This window comes from Ursus arctos, unplaced genomic scaffold (genome assembly GCF_023065955.2).
Source record: "Ursus arctos isolate Adak ecotype North America unplaced genomic scaffold, UrsArc2.0 scaffold_8, whole genome shotgun sequence".
NCBI classification, from domain to species: domain Eukaryota; kingdom Metazoa; phylum Chordata; class Mammalia; order Carnivora; family Ursidae; genus Ursus; species Ursus arctos.
The window spans coordinates 27,611,760-27,635,051 of NW_026623100.1; the positions used below are offsets into that span (position 1 = coordinate 27,611,760).

The following is a 23,292-nucleotide window of genomic DNA, read 5'->3' on the forward strand; positions in this document are numbered from 1 at the left end:
AAGTGAGAATTGAAGTGTGGAAAACTTGTATCTGCTTCCATGTGCTTGACAGCTTCTCCATATTTAAAGACTTTCCTGGGGCGCCTGCGTGGCTCAGTCGTTGGGCGTCTGCCTTCGGCTCAGGGCGTGATCCCGGTGTTCTGGAATCGAACCCCACATCAGGCTCCTCCACTGGGAGCCTGCTTCTTCCTCTCCCACTCCCTCTGCTTGCATTCCCGCTGTCAAATAAATAAATAAAATCTTAAAAAAAAAAATAAAGACTTTCCTGATGAGACTGGTGGTAATGCTAACAAATGTGATTTTTAAAATATATATTGTACAATGAAATGTTTCAGCATTTGGAAGGTCCACATAACCCAGTGAACTAGTATTTTCCAAATGACCAATGCATGTTGTTAAAATCGTGCATGGGTTAAAGAGCCACTCATAGTGCAAGATAAGTCATTTGACTTTGAGATAACAGAACAGGAAAAGTTCATTGATATGACTTCAGATTCCATTGCAACTAACCTTTAAAAGAAACTACCAGTTGTTGAGTTTTAATGTAACATCAGAGAAGACTACCCACAAATTGAATGTAGAAACAGATAGAACCCAGCTGCCTTCTGTTAAGTCAGACATTGAAGAAATTTGCAAAAAATGTCAGTGTTACTCTTCTTGCTAATTTGTATTTTGGAAAATATAGTTATTTTTCATAAAATATGTTACTATGTAATGAGTTTATTATTCTTTTAAAAGGAATTAAGAAATATTTTAAATTTTTCCCTGTTTTAATTTATGATATTGTCAGTACTGATAGATATAACCCATCTAAACAAAAAAGGGGTCTTAAGGTCAAAAGTTTGAGAACCAGTGTTGTAGATATGAAAGGAAGCATAATTACTAAGTAATCTTTAGTTGGGTGTAGACTTGTATAGGAAGTCACACCTGTAGGTTTAATAAAAGTCTTTTTGTGCACTAGAGTTTGCTAGTTATAGCAATACCAAAATATTTTTTTAATCTTGTTAGTAAATAACTTGTTAGTAAATAATCTATAGTCACAATATAAAAGTTTTGTTAGTAAATAACTTGTTAGTAAATAACTTGTTAGTAAATAATCTATAGTCACAATATAAAAGTTTTCTTAAGAAATTTATAATTTATTACATTTTAGTGACCAGAGTAATGGAAAAAAGGTTCTAGTGGTTCTTAAATAAAAATTACAAGATTGCCAAATAAAAATTTTCAGCCAATCAGAGTCCAGAGATTCCAGATCACCCAGATATGATATGTACATGTGAAATAAAAAATCATATTATTCAGGGAGAAAAAAAATACTGTTTGATCCAGCATATTTACGCATATAGTAAAGGTAAAAGATGTGTAGCAAAACCAGTCACTCTGTAATCAGTGGCTACAAACAAACTTTAATAAAAGCAATCTTTAGGGGCACCTGGATGGCTCAGTTGGTTAAGCATCTGACTCCTGATTTCAGCTCAGGTCATGATCTCAAGGCTGAGATTGAGTCCCATATTGGGCTCCGCACTCAGGGAGGAGTTCGCTTGAGATTCTCTCTCTCCCTCGCCCTTTGCCCCTCCCCCTGCTTGTGTGTGCATGTGCGCAATCTCCAAATAAATAAATAAATAAATTTTTAAAAAATAAATAAATAAAAACAGTCTTTATTCTAACCAAGAAAACTACCAAAATGCTGAATTAAATCTCTGATAATGCAGACAATGGGGCTTAGCTGGAATTATATTAACACCTCCCCGAGGGATTTTTCGCTAGCTCCCTCCTCCCTTCACCATTGCTATTTGAGAGACTTTAACCTAGAAGTAATATTTAAACAAAGATTAGGATTACTTATTTTAATTGCTGTCTGCATAGTACTTTATTTAGAAGGATTGTCTTAGTACTATAATGCTAAAAGTCATAGGTTTGTTTTTTTTTTTCCTTAAGTATACCTCACAGGAGATGATTTAGGTTTACCAAAATAACAGTGTCAGCTGGCATTCCCTTTCCGTGGTTATGCCTCTCAAGGCTCACCTCAGCCTGCCTTTAGGAAGTAACTTTAGCACTTCTACAATAGTAAATTTTACATTATCTTTCAAAATCTTTTAATTAAATATTTGTTCATAACAAGCATTGTACTGCTTTTGAAATAACTTCACTAACAACAAGTGCTTTCATGAATCATTAGAAGATTTTCTCACGATGATTTTTTTTATATGATGAATTATAGTCTCAATTTTAATTATCTTTTTCTCTGATTTAGTTAGGGAGAAAAGTTTGCATGTGTCCTATCTTTAGTTGGAGTCTTTTTACTTGATATGAACCTAATTCCAGGGCAGATTTACACTGTGCTTTTTCTATACCCTATATTTTAACACTGCATTTTCTTTCTTTCATGTATCTAAGCCATACAATGTAGTGAGGTTACATATATACATCTGCATAGAAGAGCATTTGTAGATGCTCTTATAATGTAACATCCTCTTTTAAGGTGAGAAGGAGCCTGTTCTGAGGAGGTTGAGGTACCAAACAAAAGGAGAATTTAATTTTTTTTCTTTTTTTTTAGAGCCAGGAAATGTCATTTCAATTCTTATTTCTTCAGAGTTTTTGAAAATGGATTCATTGGTAAGTATTAATAAAAGATCCAAGCTCTTTTCGGGGTGCCTGGGTGGCCCAGTTGGTTAAGTGTTGACTCTTGATTTTGGCTCAGGTCATGATCTCAGAGTTGTGAGATTAAGTCCTGGGATTGGGCTCCGCTCTGGGCATGGAGCCTGGTTAAAATTCTCTCCGTCTCCCTCCGGCCCTCTCTCCCCTCTCCATCTGGGGGGAAAAAAAAAAGTCCAAGATTTCTTATTCACCTGTGCTTAATTTAATATACAACTTGATTTTTCCTTCAAGTGTCTAGAAAATTTTAAGACATCTTACTAAAATAGTTGTTAATTCAAGAGTGTGATTCTGTAACTGAACTAATAGGAGTTTGCTCCTTGGTGAGTTCCAAATGGAGACTACATCAGGTGGGGTTGTCACACAAAGGAGACTATTTGCAGCAAATAAGGAGATCACGGGGAATAATTTCCAAAATCAAAGCCATCACTCCCCAAGCAGGGGTGAGCAGTTCCTTTTATTTAGGGTTTAGCCTGAATATTCATAAAGGGGAGCTCTGTCATTGCAAGTAAAGGGGGAGGGGGCGTAAGGTACAGGCATCCTATGCTGTGTTAAAGAAGGTTGCACTCTTCCCAGGGCAGAGACTTTAAGATTATAATGAAGCAGAGGTAACTGGAAGAGGGGAAGGGGCTATGGGCATAAACCGGGTGGTGTCTTGGGCTTGTTATATCTGTTAAGGAATGCACTACCTTGCTTACTCTGGAAACAGCACCGGGAGTTTTCACCACCAATTTGTTATCTCTGATACTGTCAGGCTATTTCCAGGCCCGATGGAGACCATTAGTTTTTGCATTCCCTTGGTTCCCTTAAGAGGTCTGGGTATTTTTGTAACTCTGACACCTCCTAGGATGTTCTGCAAGAAGTGTGCTTGGGCAAGTAGGGCACTGATGACAGAAAATAGCTTGGGGCCTGAAATGACTTCTCTTGTGTCAGGAAAGCTTTGTCTGTCTTTCTTATTCTAGGGACCCCTAACTCAGATTTCTGTTTACAACTCCATTAGAATGAACTGCTTTTGTTCTGTGGGGAAGGGGTTAGACTACTATATATCATTAGTATATTATGCCTATAAAGCAAACAATTTATCTTCAAGGAATAGTTTGCTGTTGTATTAGATGAAGCTAAGCAGAATTAGCTTTAATCCAAGAGGAATTTTGCTCTAAAACCAAATTAAATGAAAATTAATTGGAATATATTTGTTTCACTAAGTAATTTCTTTAAGCATATTTTACTTATTTGTCTTTCATTTATAACTCAGTGAATTAAAAACAAATACCCAGCTGTTAATATAGCTGTGTATGTGTAAACCAGATGCTAATGTCTGTTGTTTAAGAGTAGTTGATAAAGCATAAAAGCACAGCATATACATGTACATATCAGGCTCTGACATTAAATATATTTTTTTATTTAATAAATTTCTTAATCACTCACATTTATATATGTTTGTGTTAAGGCAGAGTAGTCCTTTGCTATATTAACAGATGTGAAATTTGTTTATTTGATTATTTGGGGGTTTACTAGTTATTTGTATTCTTCCTACTCCTTAGTTGCTCCCCATTTAGTTGTTGGTATTAATTGCTTCAGGTTAGGGTTACAGAAAAAAGCAGAGATGAAAAGAGTCCTTAATCTTTGAGTTTTGAAGTCTAAGCCCTAAAGCATAATTTTTATGTCATAAACAAAATATTTGGAAAATACATGATTAGCCAGCGCTACTTTTCCCCAAAACCCAAATCCACCTCAAAAACTAAATAGGGGTGCCTGGGTGGCTCAGTCGTTAAGCATCTGCCTTCGGCTTAGGTCATGATCCCAGCGTTCTGGGATGGAGCCCCACATCAGGCTCCCTGCTCAGCAGGAAGCCTGCTTCTCCCTCTCCCACTCCCCCTGCTTGTGTTCCCTCTCTCGATGCCTCTCTGTCTGTCGAATAAATAAGTAAAGTCTTAAAAAAAAACACACACACAAAACAAATAAATATACCTCAGGTTGGAGAAAGAAAAAGAAAGTCAGAAAGCAGGGGCGCCTGGGTGGCACAGCGGTTGAGCGTCTGCCTTCGGCTCAGGGCGTGATCCTGACGTTATGGGATCGAGCCCCACATCAGGCTCCTTTGCTATGAGCCTGCTTCTTTCTCTCCCACTCCTCCTGCTTGTGTTCCCTCTCTCGCTGGCTGTCTCTATCTCTGTCGAATAAATAAAATCTTTAAAAAAAAAAAAAAAAAGAAAGCAAGCACAACATAACTGAGAAAACCCTGAAGTGACTAAAATTATATTTTAGCCACTCAAAGAAGTAGAGGCTTAATATGGCCACTAGGTCTAGTTATAGGAAGTCACATATCTTATATACTTGAGTTTGTGGACTAAGATTTATACCTGCCACAATTATTGAAGATGCTCATTGCATTATTGTTTAAAGTATGCTAAGAAAATTGAAAGTTATTTTCCTAATTCTGAATGTGTACAGATATGGCCTGCTGGCTCACTTTGGAACAGTATAAATTAACCCAGATAGGCAAAATCCAGTTAGTGCCTAGCAATCCATGGATCAAGCTTTTAATGAATTTTATCTTTGAAAGGTATTGACATGACATCATCCTTCATACTACTCTTTTCAACATTCATTTTCTGTTACGTGTTTTTTTAGGTTGAACAATGTATTCAGTATTGCCACAAAAATATGAATGCCATAGTAGCTACCCCATGCAACATGAACTGTATTAATGCAAATCTTCTTACACGTATAGCTGATCTCTTCACACACAATGAAGTTGATGATTTAAAGGACAAGAAAGATAAATTTAGAAGGTAATTTTTTAAATTTAATTTTTAACCAAGTGTTCCTGTTAGAAGAAATATATTTCAATTTCATTTTAGTGAAATATTCTTTTTTTAGAATATATTTAGAAGTATTTCTATTTTATTTCAAATGAAGTAAAATTCATCCAGAGCCAATGGCTCTAGATAAAAATTAGTACTTAAATTATTTTGTATAATGTACATATGAGCATACTGTGTTAGTGAATTTGTTAAAAATTATTAAGATAGTCCTTATTATAAAGAGGAAGAATAGTATAAGATGAGGTCAGCAGTGGTCATATCATTTAGGTGCTGATTAAGTTTTGGCAAAGAGGTTATACTTTATTCTAAAGGCGAATGGGAATGGAGGAGTGGCATGATCTGACTTGTTTTTAAGAGATCATCCTGGTTGCTCTGTGGACAATAGACTGTAAGGATGTAAGAAGCAATGAGACCAAGAGGAGGCTAGTGCAGTAGTCCGGTGAGAGATAAAAGGGTTTGGACTAGAGTAGGAGCAGTGGAGCTGGAAAGAAATAGATGAATTCAGAGTGTGTTATTAGAGTGGTCTGACAGATTTCAGATGGAATAACGTGGAGAGAAAGAGTATCCTAGGATAATTACTAGGTTGAGGTTTAAAGAGCAATTAAGTGGAGTATAGTGCCATTAATAGAGGAAAGATTGGGGTGATGGGAATCAGGAGATGGGTTTGGGTCTTGTTAAGATTATTAGATATATTTAATATACTTTTGGGACATCCAGGTAGGATAGCAGAGATAGGTAGATATATAAGTCTGAAACTTATGTCAGAGGTCAGAGCTTAAAATAGAAATATAAGAGTAGATAGATTTGAAACCGTGGAGCTGGGTGAGATTTCCTTGCAAGACCATTCTTTCTCCACTGAATTGTGGTGGCACCTTTACTATACATCAGGTGATTATATGGGAGATGGGTTTCAGAACTCTCCATTTTGTTCTGTTAATTTCTTCCTCTTTTTTTAAATTGGAATATGGTTGACACACAATGTTACATTAGTTTCAGGTGTACAACATAGAGATTTGACAACTCTGTGCATTAAGCTATGCTCACCACAAATGTAGCTCCCATCTGACACCCTACAATGCCCTTACAATACCTTTGACTGTATTCCCTGTGCTGTGCCTTTAATCCCATGACTTAGTCATTCCATAGCTGGAAGCCTGTATTTCATACTCCCCTTCACCCATTTTATCTATTCCCCTACCTCCCTCCCCTCTGGCAGCTATCAGTTTGTTCTCTGTATTTATAGGTCTGATTCTGCTGTTTGTTTGTTTGTTTATTCATTTTTTTAGCTTCCACATATAAGTGAAATCATATGGTACTTTTCTCTCTTTCATTTAGCATAGTGTCCTCTGGGGCCATCCATGTTGTCACAAATGGCAGGATCTCATCCTTTTTATGGCTAAGTAATATTCCATTATGTATATACATATACCATATCTTTTTTATCCATTCATCTATCGATGCACACCTGGGTTGCTTCCATATCTTGGCTATTGTAAATAATGTTATAATAAACATAGGGGTGCATGTATGTTTTCAAATTAGTGTTTTTCTTTCTTTCTTTTTTTCTTTTCTTTTCTTTTTTTTTTTTTTTTAGTAAATATCCAGTAGTGGAATTACTGGATCATATGGTGGTTCTATTTTCAATCTTTTGAGGAACTTCCATCTGTTTTCCATAGTGGCTGCACAAATTTACATTCCCACCAGCAGCGCACAAAGGTTCTTTTTTCTCCACATCCTTGCTGTCACTTGTTATTTCTTGTCTTCTTTTATTCTAACCATTCTGACATTTGTAAGGTGATACCTCATTTTGGTTTCAATTTGCATTTCCCTGATCAGTGATGTTGAGCATCTTTTCATATATCTGTTGGCCATCTGTATGTCTTTTTTGGAAAAGTGTCTATTCAGGTCCTCTGCTCATTTTTTAATTGGATTGGGTTTTCTTGGTATTGAATTGTGTAAGTTCTTTATATATTTGGATATTAACCCATGTTAGATAAATCATTTGGTAATATCGTCTCCCATTCAATAGGTTGCCTTTGTGTTTTGTTAATGGTTTCCTTGCTGTGCAAAAGCTTTATATTTCAATGTAGTCCCAATAGATTATTTTTGCTTTTGTTTCCCTTGCCTAAGGAGACATATCTATAAGAAAGTTGCAAAGGTCAATGTCAAAGAAATTATACTGCCTATGCTTTCTTCTATTAGTTTTATGGTATCAGGTCTCACATTTAGGTTTTTAATCTATTGTGAGTTTTTTTGTGTGTGTATGGTGTAAGAAAGTGATCCAGTTTCATTCTTTTGCATGCAGCTGTCCAGTTTTGTTGATTTCTTTGTCTATACTTGTATAAGTAGCACACTGTCTTAATTACAGTTGCTTTATAATATTTTTTTTGATATGTAGTAATCTAAATTCTGAAAGCTAAATACTTGAAAATGGGGTTAATATCCTAACTCCAGATCTGGCCTCAGGATACACAGTTGGAATTAATAACATAAGACTTAAAGTTTAGTCACATTGTGCATAATAATAGTTTTTATTACATATGTTGAATGCTTAATGCTGTATCTGGCACTCTTTACAAACACTATTCATTTAGCTCTCATAAAACCTTGTGAGTTTGGAATTATTAATCCCCTTATATAGATGAGAAAACAAGGTTCAGAAAGGTTAAGTAGTTGCCAAAGATCATATGCCAAGTTATTGGTAGACCCAGGATTGTTAAGTTTTCAAGTTCATCAGTATTGAATATTCTGAACAAATATTCTTATGAAAATATATTCTTGATTAGGCATTTATCATTAGTAGGTTTATTTACTTAGAACACTATAAATGTATCATAAATTCCCAAAGAGAGTCTCTCCAAGGATTTATTAATTTTATTTTTTACATATGCAGATAGGCCAGTGTTTATTTTCATCACAATCAAGTAACTTTAGTAATGTAAATAATAGAAAATTAATTTGTTGGTCATTTGTTGTTAATAGTAAACTTTTTTGTAAGAAGATTGAGAGACTTTTTGATCCTGAGAACTTGAACCCAGATTCTCGGAATAATGCAGCGACGTTATACAGGTACAGTGATTTGTTTTTCTTCGGTATTCTATACAGTGCAGCTAAATTTTTAAATTTTACTACATTTTAAATTTTCTTCTTGGGTGTTTTTGTGTCTTCTATGTGTTATAGATGTTGTTTGTGTAAGAAACTTTTAACAAAAGAAACAGAAAGAAGAATTCCTTGCATTCCTGGAAAAATCAATGTGGATCAACATGGAAATATTGTCTACATTCACATAAGGTGCAGTAAAAATAAAACACAGCTTTTAAATGTGGATTACTAGTGTTTTTCTAAAAACAACTAGTTTTATAAGGTATAGGATAACATTTTTTTCTGAGTATGATCCAGCTTTGACTTAGAAAGATGCTTTCAAAACAAAGTTTTGTAAAAGCTGTATTTTGTTTATTGAGTAAATTTCATGATGTTTTTAAACTTTGAAATAGTAAAAATCATTGTGTATTAGTCTTGGAGGATATTCTGGTCAGTGCCATTAAAATGATTTCTTTTCACTAACGGATTTTATTTATACAAACATTGTATTGAATTTGAAAAAGAACCAAATTTACTTTCAGGTAAATTTTGGTGAATGAGGAAATTGTCTTTAGCGTTAGATATTCCATAATCTATTTATTCATCATACTTTGTCAGTATTCCATTAATTGTATAGTCCTATTTTATTCCCCTTTAAGTTCAAAACCAGTTGTCTTTCTCAGTTTGGGGGAGAATATTATAAATTGGTGTAATATCTCAGAAAAGCAAAAAGTCTGGAATGTATATACTCTAAAAATATATAAATAAATTCTATAAATATATAAATTTCTCAGGAAAGCAAAAATTCTAAAATGTATATATTCTCTAAAAATATCGTCCTGCTAGGAATTTATCCAAAGAGGTAGTGTTAGATTTGTGAAAGCACTCAACAAGAACACTTACTGCTCTGTCGTTTAGATAGGGAAAAAAAGGGAAGCATCCAAATGATTAAATGAACTAAAATATATCCATGTAGTAGTATATCTGTATAAAACATATCTAATAAATTCTTAATGTGCAGCCTTTGAGAATAATGTTGTAGAAGTATATATACTTAGGTAGCAAGTTGTTAGTGGTGAGTTAAGTGAAAAAAGTCATAAAACTAGAAACATTCACTAAAATGTAAACTGTGATACTATCACTTTAAGTGATAGTATTATGGATGCTTTTAACTTTGTTCTTTTTTTCTATGCTAAAAATGTACAGTACTTTTGTTAAAGGAAAAAACAGTATAAATGTTGAATTTCATATTTTAAAACTAAAACAAATATAGAGAAACACATTTGACCCTATTATTAATAGCACAGTCATGCTTATTTTTAAAAATTTTTTTTAAGTTTTTTTGTTTTTGTTTCTGTTTTTGTAATCTCTAACCCAACATGGAGCTCAGACTCATTACCCGGAGATCAAGAGTCACATGCTCCTCTGACTGAGCCAGCCAGGCACCCCTCACAGTCACATTTAAAATGTTTCATTTTTTCTCTTCATACAATAATCAGGGGAATCTTCATTAGTTATTATAAGCACCTGGGGTTTTATACTTTTTTGTCTTGAGACTTGATTTCATTTTTTGGAAAGCACTTCCATTCTGGCAGCAATAACTATAAAGTATGTGAAAAAATTGATATTGACTTCAACATCCATTTTTGTTGTTTTATTTATGTTCCTATAAGTCAGCTGTTGATGACATTTTTTCCGTTGTCTTTAATTAAAACAGATGTGCCTATGCAATTTGTAATAATGTCATGACATTTTGTTATTTGTTGAACTAAGGACAAAGATAGCAAAAGTTCAAAATGATTAAGGGACTTGGAAAAAATAGGAACTTGAGTTACATATGGACATAGCAAATAGGGTTTTAAGCCTTCGCTATGTTTTAAATTTATATTAACTTCAAAATGTGTGTCACCAAGACCTGATTATATATGACTGTATTACTCAATTACTTGAGAATGCCTTTTGAAAATAATATAAAGAAATGTTTAGAATCACCAATGATTAGTAACTTATTTTACAGTATGTACAATTAGAATAAATGTTCTACTTAGCATCATATGCCTAAGTCCCAACTGTTAGCCTGCTCAAACCCTATTTAATATAGTTTAACAAAATAATTATCTAGTTTAGCATATATAGTTTAGCAAAATAATTTGGCATTCAATCTTTCATATCTTTTTCTGATGTCCACAGAAAAAGAGAATAAACAAACTCCCAAATGAAATTTTTTTCTACTTTCAATGTAGTCCATCCCACAGCTATCATTTGGGGAATGTTTTTGGAAATTAGCCACAAATTTAAAAACATTTGCTTAAAACAAATTGTTTACATTACTTGCTTGTAAAATAATGTAATAATTGAGGCTCTTTTCCCCAGGGATAAGACTTGGGATGTTCATGAGTATTTGAATAGTCTTTTTGAAGAATTAAAATCTTGGAGAGATGTATATTGGCGCTTGTGGGGAACAGTCAACTGGCTAACTTGTTCAAGATGTTATCAGGTGAGTTTTTTTAAAAAAGAATATTTTTCTCTGCAAACATTCATAGCAGGCCCGTTTTTTTCTTAAAATTTTATTTTTAATCTCTACATCTCGGGCTCGAACTTAACCCTGAGATCAAGCATTGCATGCGCTACCAACTGAGCCAGCCAGATGCCTGGCATAGCAGGCTCTTTTAATATAATTAATTAGTATGTTTGATTGTATTTGGACAACATCTGACATCTTTTTAAAGAAACTAGTGGCAAAAATAATGGCACTAATAAACATTGCTTGCATCTGGTTTTGTGTCTCTCACTGTGTATCTTCAAGGCTGAAACAATCATGCCTTGCCTAATTTTTAGAAAATCAACAGGTTTTAAGTGACCAAATCTATTTTTTCAGTGAAAAAAAAAACCAAAATCTTTACTACCTTCAATTATTTCGAGCCAAACTGTTTCTCTGTTAGCCCATTAATTTCTTTAGAAATTCAGAAGCTCTCTGTAGAAACAGTACTATTGATATGTGCTCTTCTTACTGTAGCAGTTGTGTTCCCAAAAAGGTTAAAAGATTTTGTTTATTTTTTTTCTTAATAAATGAAATCTGTAATAAAAGCACAAGAAAGCTTGTTATTTGAAGGTACCTATAATAAATCCTTTTATAGAATAAGTATTGATCTTTGTAAGTCACGTCATTCCTAATTAGTCTTAGGTATAAATCCAGAGTGTTCTACATAAATTTTTTATGAATCCCTAATGTCTCCCTGACTCCAGTAATTTTCCTCTCTCACTTGAGTAACAATTTTCAGTAGCTGGAAGGAAGAGCAGCTTATCAAAACCATCAGGGTGAGTTTTTTCAAACTATGTAAGTTTCCACCCAATAGACTTCCAATCCCTACAATTTTTTAAATTGGATTTGTTGAAATATAGCATTCATTTAGTAAAATTTATCCTTATACAGTAAAATTCATCCTTTTTTATGAGGTTTGACAAACCCATATAGTCGTGTAACTACCACCACAGTCAGGGCATAAGCCACTTCCATCAGGCTAGAAATTCCCCTGCCCTTTCTCAGTTCTTTCTTCCACCCCAGCCTCCAGCAACACTGATCTGTTTACTGTCCCTATAGTTTTGGCTTTTCCAGAATGCCATATAAATAGAATCATACTGTATTTGGCTTTTTGATCTGGCTTCTTTTACTTAGCAAATGGATTTGAAATTTATTCACATTGTTTTATGTGTCAGTTTATTTCTTTTTAGTGCTAGATAGTAACCCATTGTATAAATGTATCACAGTATGTTTATCCACTCACCTGTGAAGGGCTTTATAGTGTTTCTAATTTAGGGCCATTATGAAAAAAGAAGGTATAAACATTTCCATACAGGCTTTCATGTGAACATATGTTTTCATTTCTCTTGAGTTATTACCTAGAAGTAGGATTGCCAGATTGTGTGGTTAATGTAAGCTTAACATTTATCACACCTAACAGTTTCTAAAAGTCCTTGAGTCATTTTGCATTCTTGCCAGCTATGTAGGAGAGTTCTGGTTGTTCCACATCCTCACTAGCACTATTTATTGTTAGGTTGGGTTTGAGGGTGGATTTTTTTGTTTTTTAAACTTAATGGGTACTTAGTAGATACTCCCTACAGTGGAATATCAGTAATAATCAAGGATATCAAACTTCTAAAATCTGACTTGTTAAGCATGTCAGAACACAGAAAACATGAGGGATTTTTTTCACTTCTTTATACCAAATTGAATATTGATTTATAGTATTTATTATGGAGAGTTTATAAACTCATAATAGTTCATATGCAAAATATTTTGTGTATGAGTAAGCACCTTCTAGCTTTTATCAGACTCAAAAAATGCTTTGAAAATGTATTTATTTATTTATTTATTTTAGAAAGAGAGAGAGTGGGGGGGGGCAAGGGCCAGCGGGAGAGAAAAAATCCTCAAGCAGACTCCTTGCTGAGTACAGAGCCTAATGTGGGGCTCAATCTAAGGTCCCTGAGATCACGACCTGAACCGAAATCAAGAGTTGGCTGATTAACTGACTGAGCCACCTTAGGGGCACTCCCAGACTCAAAAAATTTTTTAATTAAAAACTGTTTAAAAATCATAATTAGAACTAACGACTAAGAATTTGGAATTATAGACTGTGTTTTATGCTTTTATGTTCAAAATCAGTGCTTAAAATTGTTAATGTTGTTCTTTATTTTATCAACTTGTAAACATATCTGAAAACTCTTTATTTTATTATTAAAATTCTACTATTCAACAATTTAAAGTTATTACATAGTTTTCATTAAGATTGGTGCTAAATATTTACCATAAAAAAATGTCAAAGAATAATCAAGCAAGGCAAAATTTATTTCGTTTTTTCTTTGGAAAACTTTTTATTTGATTAGCCATTTATAAAATCAGATGTATGTCAAGATCACTTTAATGCACTTGGATTTCGAATAAAATGATTAGTTTTTGCTTTTAATAGCTTCATGGAGATGTAATTACCTGCCATAAAATTCATTCAAGTGTACAATTCACTGATTTTTAGTAAGTTCACAGAGTTGTGCGTCCATCACCAACATCCAGTTTTAGTACATTTCCATCGTTCCAAAAAGGTCCCTTGTGTCCATTTGCTGCCATTCCCCAGTTTATCTTCAACCCCAGGCAACCACTAATCTACTTTGTGTCTCTAGAGATTTGCCTTTTCTGTACATGTTATTTAAATGGAATATACACAGGCATCTGGGTGGCTCGGTCAGGTCATGATCCCAGGGTCCTGGGTTGAGTCCTGCATTGGGCTCTCTGCTCAGTGAGGAGTCTTCTCCCTCTCCCCCTACCCCTTCCCCCGCTCACGTTGTCTCTCGCTCTCTCAAATAAACAATCAAAATCTTTTTTAAAAAAAGTAAAAAAAAAAATAAATGGGACATACATTATGTAGTCCTGAGTAAAGTTTTTTGAGGTGTATAATTTCATTGTGGGAATAATGATTGATTTTATATATTTCTTTTATTCAGGCTTTTCTGTGTATAGAATTTTCACATTGTCAATATCACTCGGAAACAGTGGTTTATCCTACTGCAGCAAGTTCACTGAGTACTATTGGCACTGGTATTTATCCCTGCTGTAACCAAAAGGTTCTTCGGTTTGATCCCACTCAGCTTACAAAGGTAAATTTTGGGTTTTTTTGTGTGTGTGTGTGTGTGTGGTTTGTTTGTTTTAAATATTTTATTAAAAAAAAAAAGATTTTATTTTTTCAAGTAATCTCTGCACTCAACATGGGGCTTGAACTTACGACCTCATGATCAGGAGTCTCATGCTCCACCAACGGAGCCAGCCAGGTGCCCCTGCAAAGGCGAGTTTTGGATGTTGCCTGTTTGTAGTTACAGTGCTCATTAACACTGTTTATTTAATCTTTTCCCCTTTTATTGTTTTTAAAGCATAAAGGTGATACATTCACATAAGAAAGACTTTAAACAATACAAAAATAAGTATAGTTAAAAGTAGAAGTCCCTCTTTACACCATTCCCTTGTTCTGCATCTTTTCTTCGAGGTAACCACAGTTAACGGTTTCCTTTCAGACTTTGTTTTATACATTTTTTTTAATATTAGGTTTTCTTCCCTTCTCTCTGTCTTTTTTTAAGATTTTATTTATGAGAGAGAGAGAGAGCATGCACAAGCAGGGGGTAGGACAGTGGGAAAGGGAGAAGCAGACTCCCTGCTGAGCAGGGAGCCTGACGTGGGGCTTGATCCCAGGACCCTGAGATCATGACCTGAGCTGAAGGCCGATGCTTAACCAACTGAGCCACCCAGGTGCCCCTGTTTTATACATTTCAGGCTCAAATTATACGCAGTTTTTTATATTGGAAATAGGATCATACTGTTCGTATTATTCTGTAACTTGCCCTTTTCAATCAACAATATACCTAGGTTATTTTTCTGTCATTTCTTTTACTGCTGTGTGATATCCTAAGCCGTACATACATCACATTTTATTTAACCATCCTCCTATCGATGAACATTTATGTTGTTTCCAGATGGTATTACAGTGTTGTAATGAACATCCTTGCACATATATCTTGGTACAATATGTGGGTGTTGCTGTAGGCTAGAGTCCTTGATCACTAACACTTTTGAAAATGTGTAATTAAATTTCATCAGTGCAGGAAAAGAACCTAAAGCGCTTCCTCCCCCTCATCCATACAACAGTTATTTATAAAGCACCGCAGGTGTGTCACTCACTGTGCAAGGCAGAGAATAATCTAATTTCTGTAAAATTAGATAGTTTCTCCCTTCGTGGAGCTTATAGTTCATGCAGTAGTATCAAAAGGGGAAAAAAAGCATGCAAAGAACTGTTTGAAAAAGTATGCAGGGCCATAAATGTCTATAATAGGTTGGTCTGACCTGGGCATTGAAGTCAAGGAGTTGGCATTCGGCTGAAATCTGAAGGGTGGGTAGGAGTATGTGAGGCAAAGAGGAGGGAGAGAGCACTTCAGTCTGAATACCAAGGCCAAAAGGAACACAGTGAATGAGAGAGACTGAACGAAACCGTCTACGTAGTTTAAGAAAAGGCTGGCAAGGTAAATAGGTGTTAGGCCATGCAGGGGCAGGACCTTGTAGGCCATGTTTTTTCTTTATTTTGGGTTTTGAAGATCAGTTGCAGTGTGGAGAGTGGCAGAAATAATAAGTGTAGTCAAGTACAAGAGGAGTTACTGCCTAGTCTTAGAGAGAGATGGTGGTAGCTTGGCCTAGGGTTGTAGAGATGAATTCAGTATTTAGGAGGTAAAACTGAAATGGTTTGATGGATTACATCACAGAGGAAGAAGTCAAGGATAACCCCGTTTCTTGCTTGTGCTACTGGATAGTGGTAGTGCCATCTACTAAGGAGGAAACAAGAAGGGAATTGGGTTTGGAGAGAAGCTCATGAGTTCTGTTTTGGACATTTTGAGATTGAGGTGTTTTAGGAGACAACCAGGCCAAGAGTATTAGATATGCGGGTTTTGGTGCTCAGAGAATTGACTACCTGGAGGTGATAATTTTAAGTCTTCTTGCAAATAAGTAAGAATTGAAACCAGTAGGTATAGGTGAGCATAAGGAGATCAGAGAGCCTACAGCAGAGCCTAAAGAAACTCCCAGAATTTAATGGTTGGGTAGCAAAGCACAAGCCTGCAAAAGACAGTGATCAGGAGCAGCAGGAATTGTAGGAGGAAAACCAAGGATGTTGTCATGAAAATCAAAGAAGTAGTATTTAAGAAAGAGAAAGTGGTCCATGATGCCAAATATGGCCAAGAGGTTAGATAAAATAATGAAAGAAATGTGTCCTTTAACTTTGGTAACCTGGAATTCATGTGTGAGGGTCTGTTTTGGTGGAGTGCTAAATCCCAAAGCCAGGTTGGTGTGGGTTGTGAAGGGAGTGAGACCAGATATGGAGAGTGTGAATAGCAGCTCTTTTGGGAAATTTGAGAAAGGGAGAAGGTAAGTCAGTAATTACATTATAGGTATCTGGTTATTGTTTCTGCTTTATTTTGTTTTAATAGAAGAGATCTTCTTTAAAGTCAGTGGGAAGGATCCATTTGGGGAGGAGAGGTTGATGGTATAAGGTTATGAGGCAGTATTCGTTTAGACAAGAGGAAGGGCAGTTCCTCTGTTTAACAGTAGAGAAAGAGTAGGGTGGTTGCAGTTATTAGTAAAATTGTGTTTTTATCATTTGGATATGTTTTTCCAACCTTAATGCTTTTCTTCTCTATAAAGTAGGAGGAAAAACCACCTGCTAAGAATGAGGTGGAAGAGGGAAGGTTCCAAGGTTTGAAGGCAGTATTGAAAGTTTGAAATAGTTTATTTGGAAAATATGAGAGTGAATTTTCCAGAGAAAGGTTGTAAGCAATTTGAGAGCCCATCAGAGATTAGTAATCATAAATTTACAGTGAAATCCAACATGCCTTTTATGTCACTCTCTCCGGCAGCGCTAAGCTGCTTGAGGGCAAACATGGAGAAAATGGGTCATTGAGCTCATCCAGTTTGGGGTTTTACCAGATGGGTATGATGAGATTTAGGGCCAAGGAATTTGGGGTATTAGCATGAATGTTATTGTAATGATGGATCAAGGGATTTAAGCTGAAAGGTAGTTTGTTGTATTTGCAATCAATCACCAACTTCGATTAGTCAGAAGTTTTATTGGTGAGGTAATAGGTTACCCACATAATGTTTGTATTTAATGTTAGGTAGATGCTTTACGTACAAAGCAATTTAAATTGGGTATGACACTTTAAGCAAAATGGGATAGCTTTGATAGGCCCAAGAAGTTTATTAATTCATGGTTATGTTTTACAGTAATATGATTTTTAGTCATTGCATTTCTTTGTGGTTATGATGTTTCTGCTTTAACTATCACATTCACATTGTTGTAAACAATACTAAAAGTTGTGATTCTTTGTCTTGTCATTGTCTGTTTACTGGTTGTATTAACCCCTTATATTCCATTCATCATGAGACAGGGAGGAATAAATAGTAATTAAACTGTATGATAAATCTTGTACGTGACATCATGGATATTGTTGAGGTGATTTCTTAGGCTAAGTGAAATCTAAACAGCTCATATGGTGATTTATATTTCTAGTAAGGGCAGACCAAGTAATTCAGACTAATCCTCCCATCAAAAGGCAACTAAAAAAGGTGGATTAAATATAAATATAAAGATTATATTAAAAGCATCAAAGAGCTAATAATGAGGAATTAGTGTTAAGGTACAGGAAATGATAGAAACCCTAAGGGAGCCAGCACTCAGGGCCATTTTTGTCCTGGGAGCAAATACCAGTCTGGAAAAAATGGCTAAGAGGCTGGGCTGATCTTTAGGTGCCGTATCAGAATTTTGGGTAATAGTCAGTGTCCAAGGTCTAGAAGAATGGAGTTAGTAATGAATAACATTCCCACCCTTGCACTTTCAGTTGGGATCCAAAGAAAATAAGATTAAATCAGAAGTAAACTATTCCTTGCCTGGATAGCAGCCTGGCTTTGATTCAGTTGCATGGCCTAGGAAATTTCAAGTCCTGAACTTGGATTAAGGTCATCTTGGATTGCTATTGTTTCCAGGCACCTGGCAAAAGCAGTAAAAATTCTCTTTGAAGGAAAATAACATTATTCTACACCTCAGATTATTTCTTTATTTTTTAAAGATTTTATTTATTTATTTGACAGAGAGAGCACAAGCGGGGGCAGGGATTAGCAGCAGACAGAGGAAGAAGCAGACTCCCCCCTGAGCAGAGAGCCCGATGCGGGGCTCAATCTCAGAACCCTAAGATCATGACCTGAGCTGAAGGTAGACACCTAACCGACTAAGCCACCCAGGCGCCCTACAGACAGTTTTTTTTAAATAAAATATTCAACATACAAAGATAACCTGACATAGATGAAAGTAATTTACCAAGAAGGGGAACAGCAGAACTTATGCCACAAAATCAAACCACAGGAACTATAAATATTGGAATTATTGACACAGACTATAAAATAAATAAGATTACTAGTTTAAGTTGATAGAAGCCAAACTTGGAAATTTTTGGCGGGGAATTATAAACTATAAAAAATGATAAGGGGTGCCTGTGTGGCTCAGTTGGCTGGGTGTCCGACTCTTGATTTCAGCTCAGGTCATGATCTCAGGGTCACAGGATTGAGCACCGTGTTGGGCTCTGCACTCAGCAGGGAGTCTGCTGAAGGATTCTCTCTCTCTCTGCCCCTCCCCCTGCTCTTGCTCTCTCTCAAATAAATAAATAAATCTTTTAAAAAATGACAAAGAGGGGCGCCTGGGTGGCACAGCGGTTAAGCATCTGCCTTTGGCTCAGGGCGTGATCCTGGCGTTCTGGGATCGAGCCCCACATCAGGCTCCTCTGCTATGAGCCTGCTTCTTCCTCTCCCACTCCCCCTGCTTGTGTTCCCTCTCTCGCTGGCTGTCTCTATCTCTGTCAAATAAATAAATAAATAAATCTTTTTTAAAAAAAATGACAAAGAGGGTTTAAATAAAAATAAATAGGGGCACTTGGGTGGCTCAGTCAGTTAAGCATCTGCCTTCCACTCGTGTCATGGTTCCAGGGTCCTGGGATCCAGCCCCAGGTCAGGGTCCCTGCTCAGTAGGGAGCCTGCTTCTCCCTCTCCCTCTGCCCCTACTCGCTGCTTGTGCTCTCTCTCTCTCTTAATCTCAAATAAATAAATAAATAAATAAATTTTAAAGATTTTATTTATTGATTTGACAGCAAGAGAGCACAAGGATCAGGACCCTGAGACCATGGCCTGAGCCGAAGGCAGTTGCTTAACCGACTGAGTCACCCAGGCACCCCATAAATAAAATCTTTTAAAAAAAAAAACAAATAGAAATGCTAGAACTAAAAAAAAATTATAACAAATTTAAGCTCAGTGGCAAATTTCACAGGAGATTAGATACAACTGAGAAATTAGTGAATTGGAAGATAAAAGAAGAAACTATCCAGAATGAAGCACAGAGAGACAAATTGATGAGAAATATAAAAGTAAGAGACTTAGAGAGTGCGTGTCCTTTTTTAAATTGTGGTAAAATAAACATAAAATTTGCCGTCTTAACCATTTTTAAGTGTATAGCTCAGTAGCATTAAATATGTTCACACTGTTATGCAGCCAGGCTCTAGAACTCTTTCCTCTTGCAAGAACTGAAACTCCGTAGCCAACAGTCTCCATTCTCCTTCCCTTTGGCACCTGGCAACTCTCATTCTATTTTCTGTACCTGTAAATTGTGAATATTCTAAATACCTCATGTAATGGAATTCCATAGTACTTGTCTTTTCATGTGAGGAGGACTAAATTTTTAATGGAATTCCTAATAGAAAAAAAGAATATATCCGAGGCAAAATTTGAAGAGATAATGGCTGATATTTCAGAATTATTGAAAAATATTATATATTCGAGAATTCCAGTGATTCCCTTGTATGGAATTGTTGAATCACTGTATTGTATACCTGAAACTAATATAACACTATATGTTAACTAACTGGAATTAAAATAAAAATGGAAAAAAAAGTCCAGTGATTCCCAATAAAATAATAGGAAATCCATATCTGCACATATCATGGTGAAACTGCAGAAAATAAAAAAACAGAACATTTAAAAGCAGCCAGATAGAAAAAATACAGACTCTTCAAAACATCATTAATTAGAGTTCACATCTCAGCAGTAGCTGTGGAAGCCTGAGTATAGTCTATTTGGTCTTCAGTGTGCCAAAAGAAATAGTTAACAATCTAGAAATCTATGCCTTTCTTAAATATCCTTTAAGAATGAAGGCAAAATAAAGATATTTTTAGTCAAAGAAAAACTGAAGGAATTTGTAATCAGCAAACTGCTTTAAAGATTTTATTTATTTATTTATTTATTTGAGAGAGAGAGAGAGAAAGTGCAAGCAGGGGGAGGGATAAGCAAACTGCTTTAAAGGAAATACTAATGGTGTTCTCAAGATACAGGAAGGAATGAAGACCAAAGAAAGAAATTAATATATTGGTAAATGTAAATGAACATCAACTGTATAAACAATGATGGTAAAGCTTCATATGTGTGTGTTTCTAATAAACATATAATTATATTAATAAGAGAGAAAATGTAAAAGTAATTGATACATACTATTTATTTTAATATATAGTTTAAAAACCCATAGCAATACCCTAAAGATTAGAAGGGTGGTGAAATGGAGGTCTTGCAGTTCAAAAGGTCTTACATTATTTAAAAGGGGAAGTATTAACAAATCAGACTTTGATAGGTCATTTTAAAAGTTCTAGGGTAGGGGCGCCTGGGTGACTCAGTCGTTAAGCGTCTGCCTTTGGCTCAGGGCGTGATCCCAGCGTTCTGGGATCGAGCCCCACATCAGGCTCCTCCGCTGGAAGCCTGCTTCTTCCTCTCCCACTCCCCCTGCTTGTGTTCCCTCTCTCGCTGGCTGTCTCTATCTCTGTCAAATAAATAACTTAAAAAAAAAAAAAAGTTCTAGGGTAATCACTGAAAGAATAGAAGAATGTATAACTTCTTAATTAATGTATATAATGGAAATGGGAAGAATGATAAAAAAAAATTCTTACCAAATTTAAAAATAAAGGGGAAATTACATAATCCAATAAAGAATAGATAATATACTACTAAAAGCAAATATCACACTTAATGGTGAAATGTAGAAAACTTTTTCTTTGAAATTGGAAGTACAATAAGGATGCCCATTGTCACCACACTTTTATTCAAATTGAACTGGATGTCCTAGCATTATATTAATACAAGAAAAAGAAATTAAAAGGTATAAGGATTGAAAAGGAATTGTCATAATTTGCAGATGACATTGTGAACATAGAAAATCCTGAGGAATCTCGATGAATTATTAGAATTAATAAGAATTTAAGATCTATTAAAAATCATTTATAGAAACCAATTGTATTTCTATAAACCAACCAATGATAGAAGATGAAATTTATAAAAAGAAACCATTTATAGTAGGTCGCCTCAAAAAATCAAGTACCTAGGATTAAATCTAATAGAATATGTGCAAGAACTCTACATAAAGAACATAAAACATTAATGAGAGAAAATAAAACTAGAAAATGGATTGTTATACCATGTTCATAGATTGGAAAACTCAATGTTATAAAGATGTAAATGTTCCCCAAACTGGCCTGTATAGATCAATACAATCTCAATAAACATACTAACAGATTTTTATTGGGAACTTTGCTGAGCTGATTCCAATGTATGTGGAAATGAAAAGGGCCAAGGATAGCTAAGATACTCTCAAAGAACACAAAGGTAGAAGTTCTGGCTCTGTCCAATGTGAAGATTTATTACAAAGCTTTGGTAATAGAGTGATACTGGTGAAGAGTAGATGGATGGACCGATAGAAGAGAATACTCAGAGCCACCTGGATACTTGACTGTGACAGAGGTGGCATTATAGAGCAGAGAGCAAAGGATACACTTTTTGGTAAGAGGTGCTGGAACATTGGGATATCCATATGGGGGAAAAAATGGAAATGGAATCTGTCCCAAACTACTCACAAAAAAAAGGATCTATATGTGAAAGGAGAACTAATAAAGCTATTAAAAGATAGTACTGGGGTGCCTGGGTCGCTCAGTCAGTTAAGCATCTGCCTTCAGCTCAGGTCATGATCCTAGGGTCCTGGGATCAAGCCCCGCATCACGCTCCTTCTCTCTCTCTCTCTTGCTCTCTCTCAAATAAATAAATAAAATGGTTGTGTGTGGTTTTTTAAAAAAGATAATACCATAAAGGAAGAGTTTTTTTTTTTTTTTTTAAAGTAAACTCTACACCCAGCTTGGGGCTCGAACTCATGAACCCAAGATCAAGAGTTGCATGCTCTACCAACTGAGCCAGCCAGGTACCCCAAGGAAGAGATTTTAAACTCAAGTACATCACCTACATTAAAAAAACTTAAACAGAGGAGACAAACTCATAGGTAGGACCAATATTAGCAAAACATATCCATAAAAGGTCCATATTAAGATTTTTTTCAGCTCTTACAAATCAATAAGAAAATAGCAATAGGAACTTCACACAAGAAGACATTTAGCTGTCCCGTAAACACGAAAAGGGGCTCAACATCATATGTAATTGGGGAAATACAAATTCAAAGCACAGTGAGATTCTACTACATGCTCACCAGAATGACTAAGATTAAAATGTCTCACCAAGTGTTAGTGAGTATGTAGAGTAGTAACTCTCACACTCTGCTGATAGTAATATAATTTGGTACCTATGAGCACTTTTACACCAGGAAACGTAGAAGAATGTTCATAGCAGTATTATTTGTAACAGCTCCAAACTGGAAACAATCAACTATAGAATAGATATACAAATTGTGAATATTCATAAATGGAATAATATACATTAAAACAAATGTTATCATTACATGCAATGATGTTGTTGAGTCATAAAAACGTTAAATGAAACAAGTGAGGCAAAACTATAGCTAAATTTAGGGATACATCCTTAAGTGGTAAAAGAATAAAAGCAAGGAAGTGAGTACCATACAAGTCAGGATAAAGATTATCTTTTGGGAGAAGGGAGGCAGTTAATAATCAGGAATGGGCCCATAGGAACTCCTAAAGTGTTGGCAATATTCTATTTCTTAATGTGAATGGTGGTTATGTGAATATTTTTGGCTGTTTGTTAAGGTGGTCATTTATATTTTGTGCTCTTTTCTGTATGAATACTGTTGACCCTTGAACAACATGGGTTTGAACTACATGA

The 23,292-nt window shown here is 35.3% G+C and overlaps 1 protein-coding gene across 5 annotated transcripts in view; it reads left to right on the top strand.

Annotated features, from left to right (window-relative positions):
• Positions 1–23,292, top strand: part of SANBR (SANT and BTB domain regulator of CSR) — a 56,355-nt gene that overhangs the window by 13,268 nt on the left and 19,795 nt on the right. For all 5 annotated transcript variants that reach the window (XM_026485177.4, XM_057309014.1, XM_057309013.1 and 2 more), the window contains 6 exons: positions 2,558–2,616; positions 5,287–5,447; positions 8,463–8,549; positions 8,661–8,771; positions 10,935–11,058; positions 14,058–14,210. In XM_026485177.4, the coding sequence (XP_026340962.1) occupies positions 2,558–2,616; positions 5,287–5,447; positions 8,463–8,549; positions 8,661–8,771; positions 10,935–11,058; positions 14,058–14,210 (695 nt within the window). The remainder of the gene's footprint in view (positions 1–2,557; positions 2,617–5,286; positions 5,448–8,462; positions 8,550–8,660; positions 8,772–10,934; positions 11,059–14,057; positions 14,211–23,292) is intronic.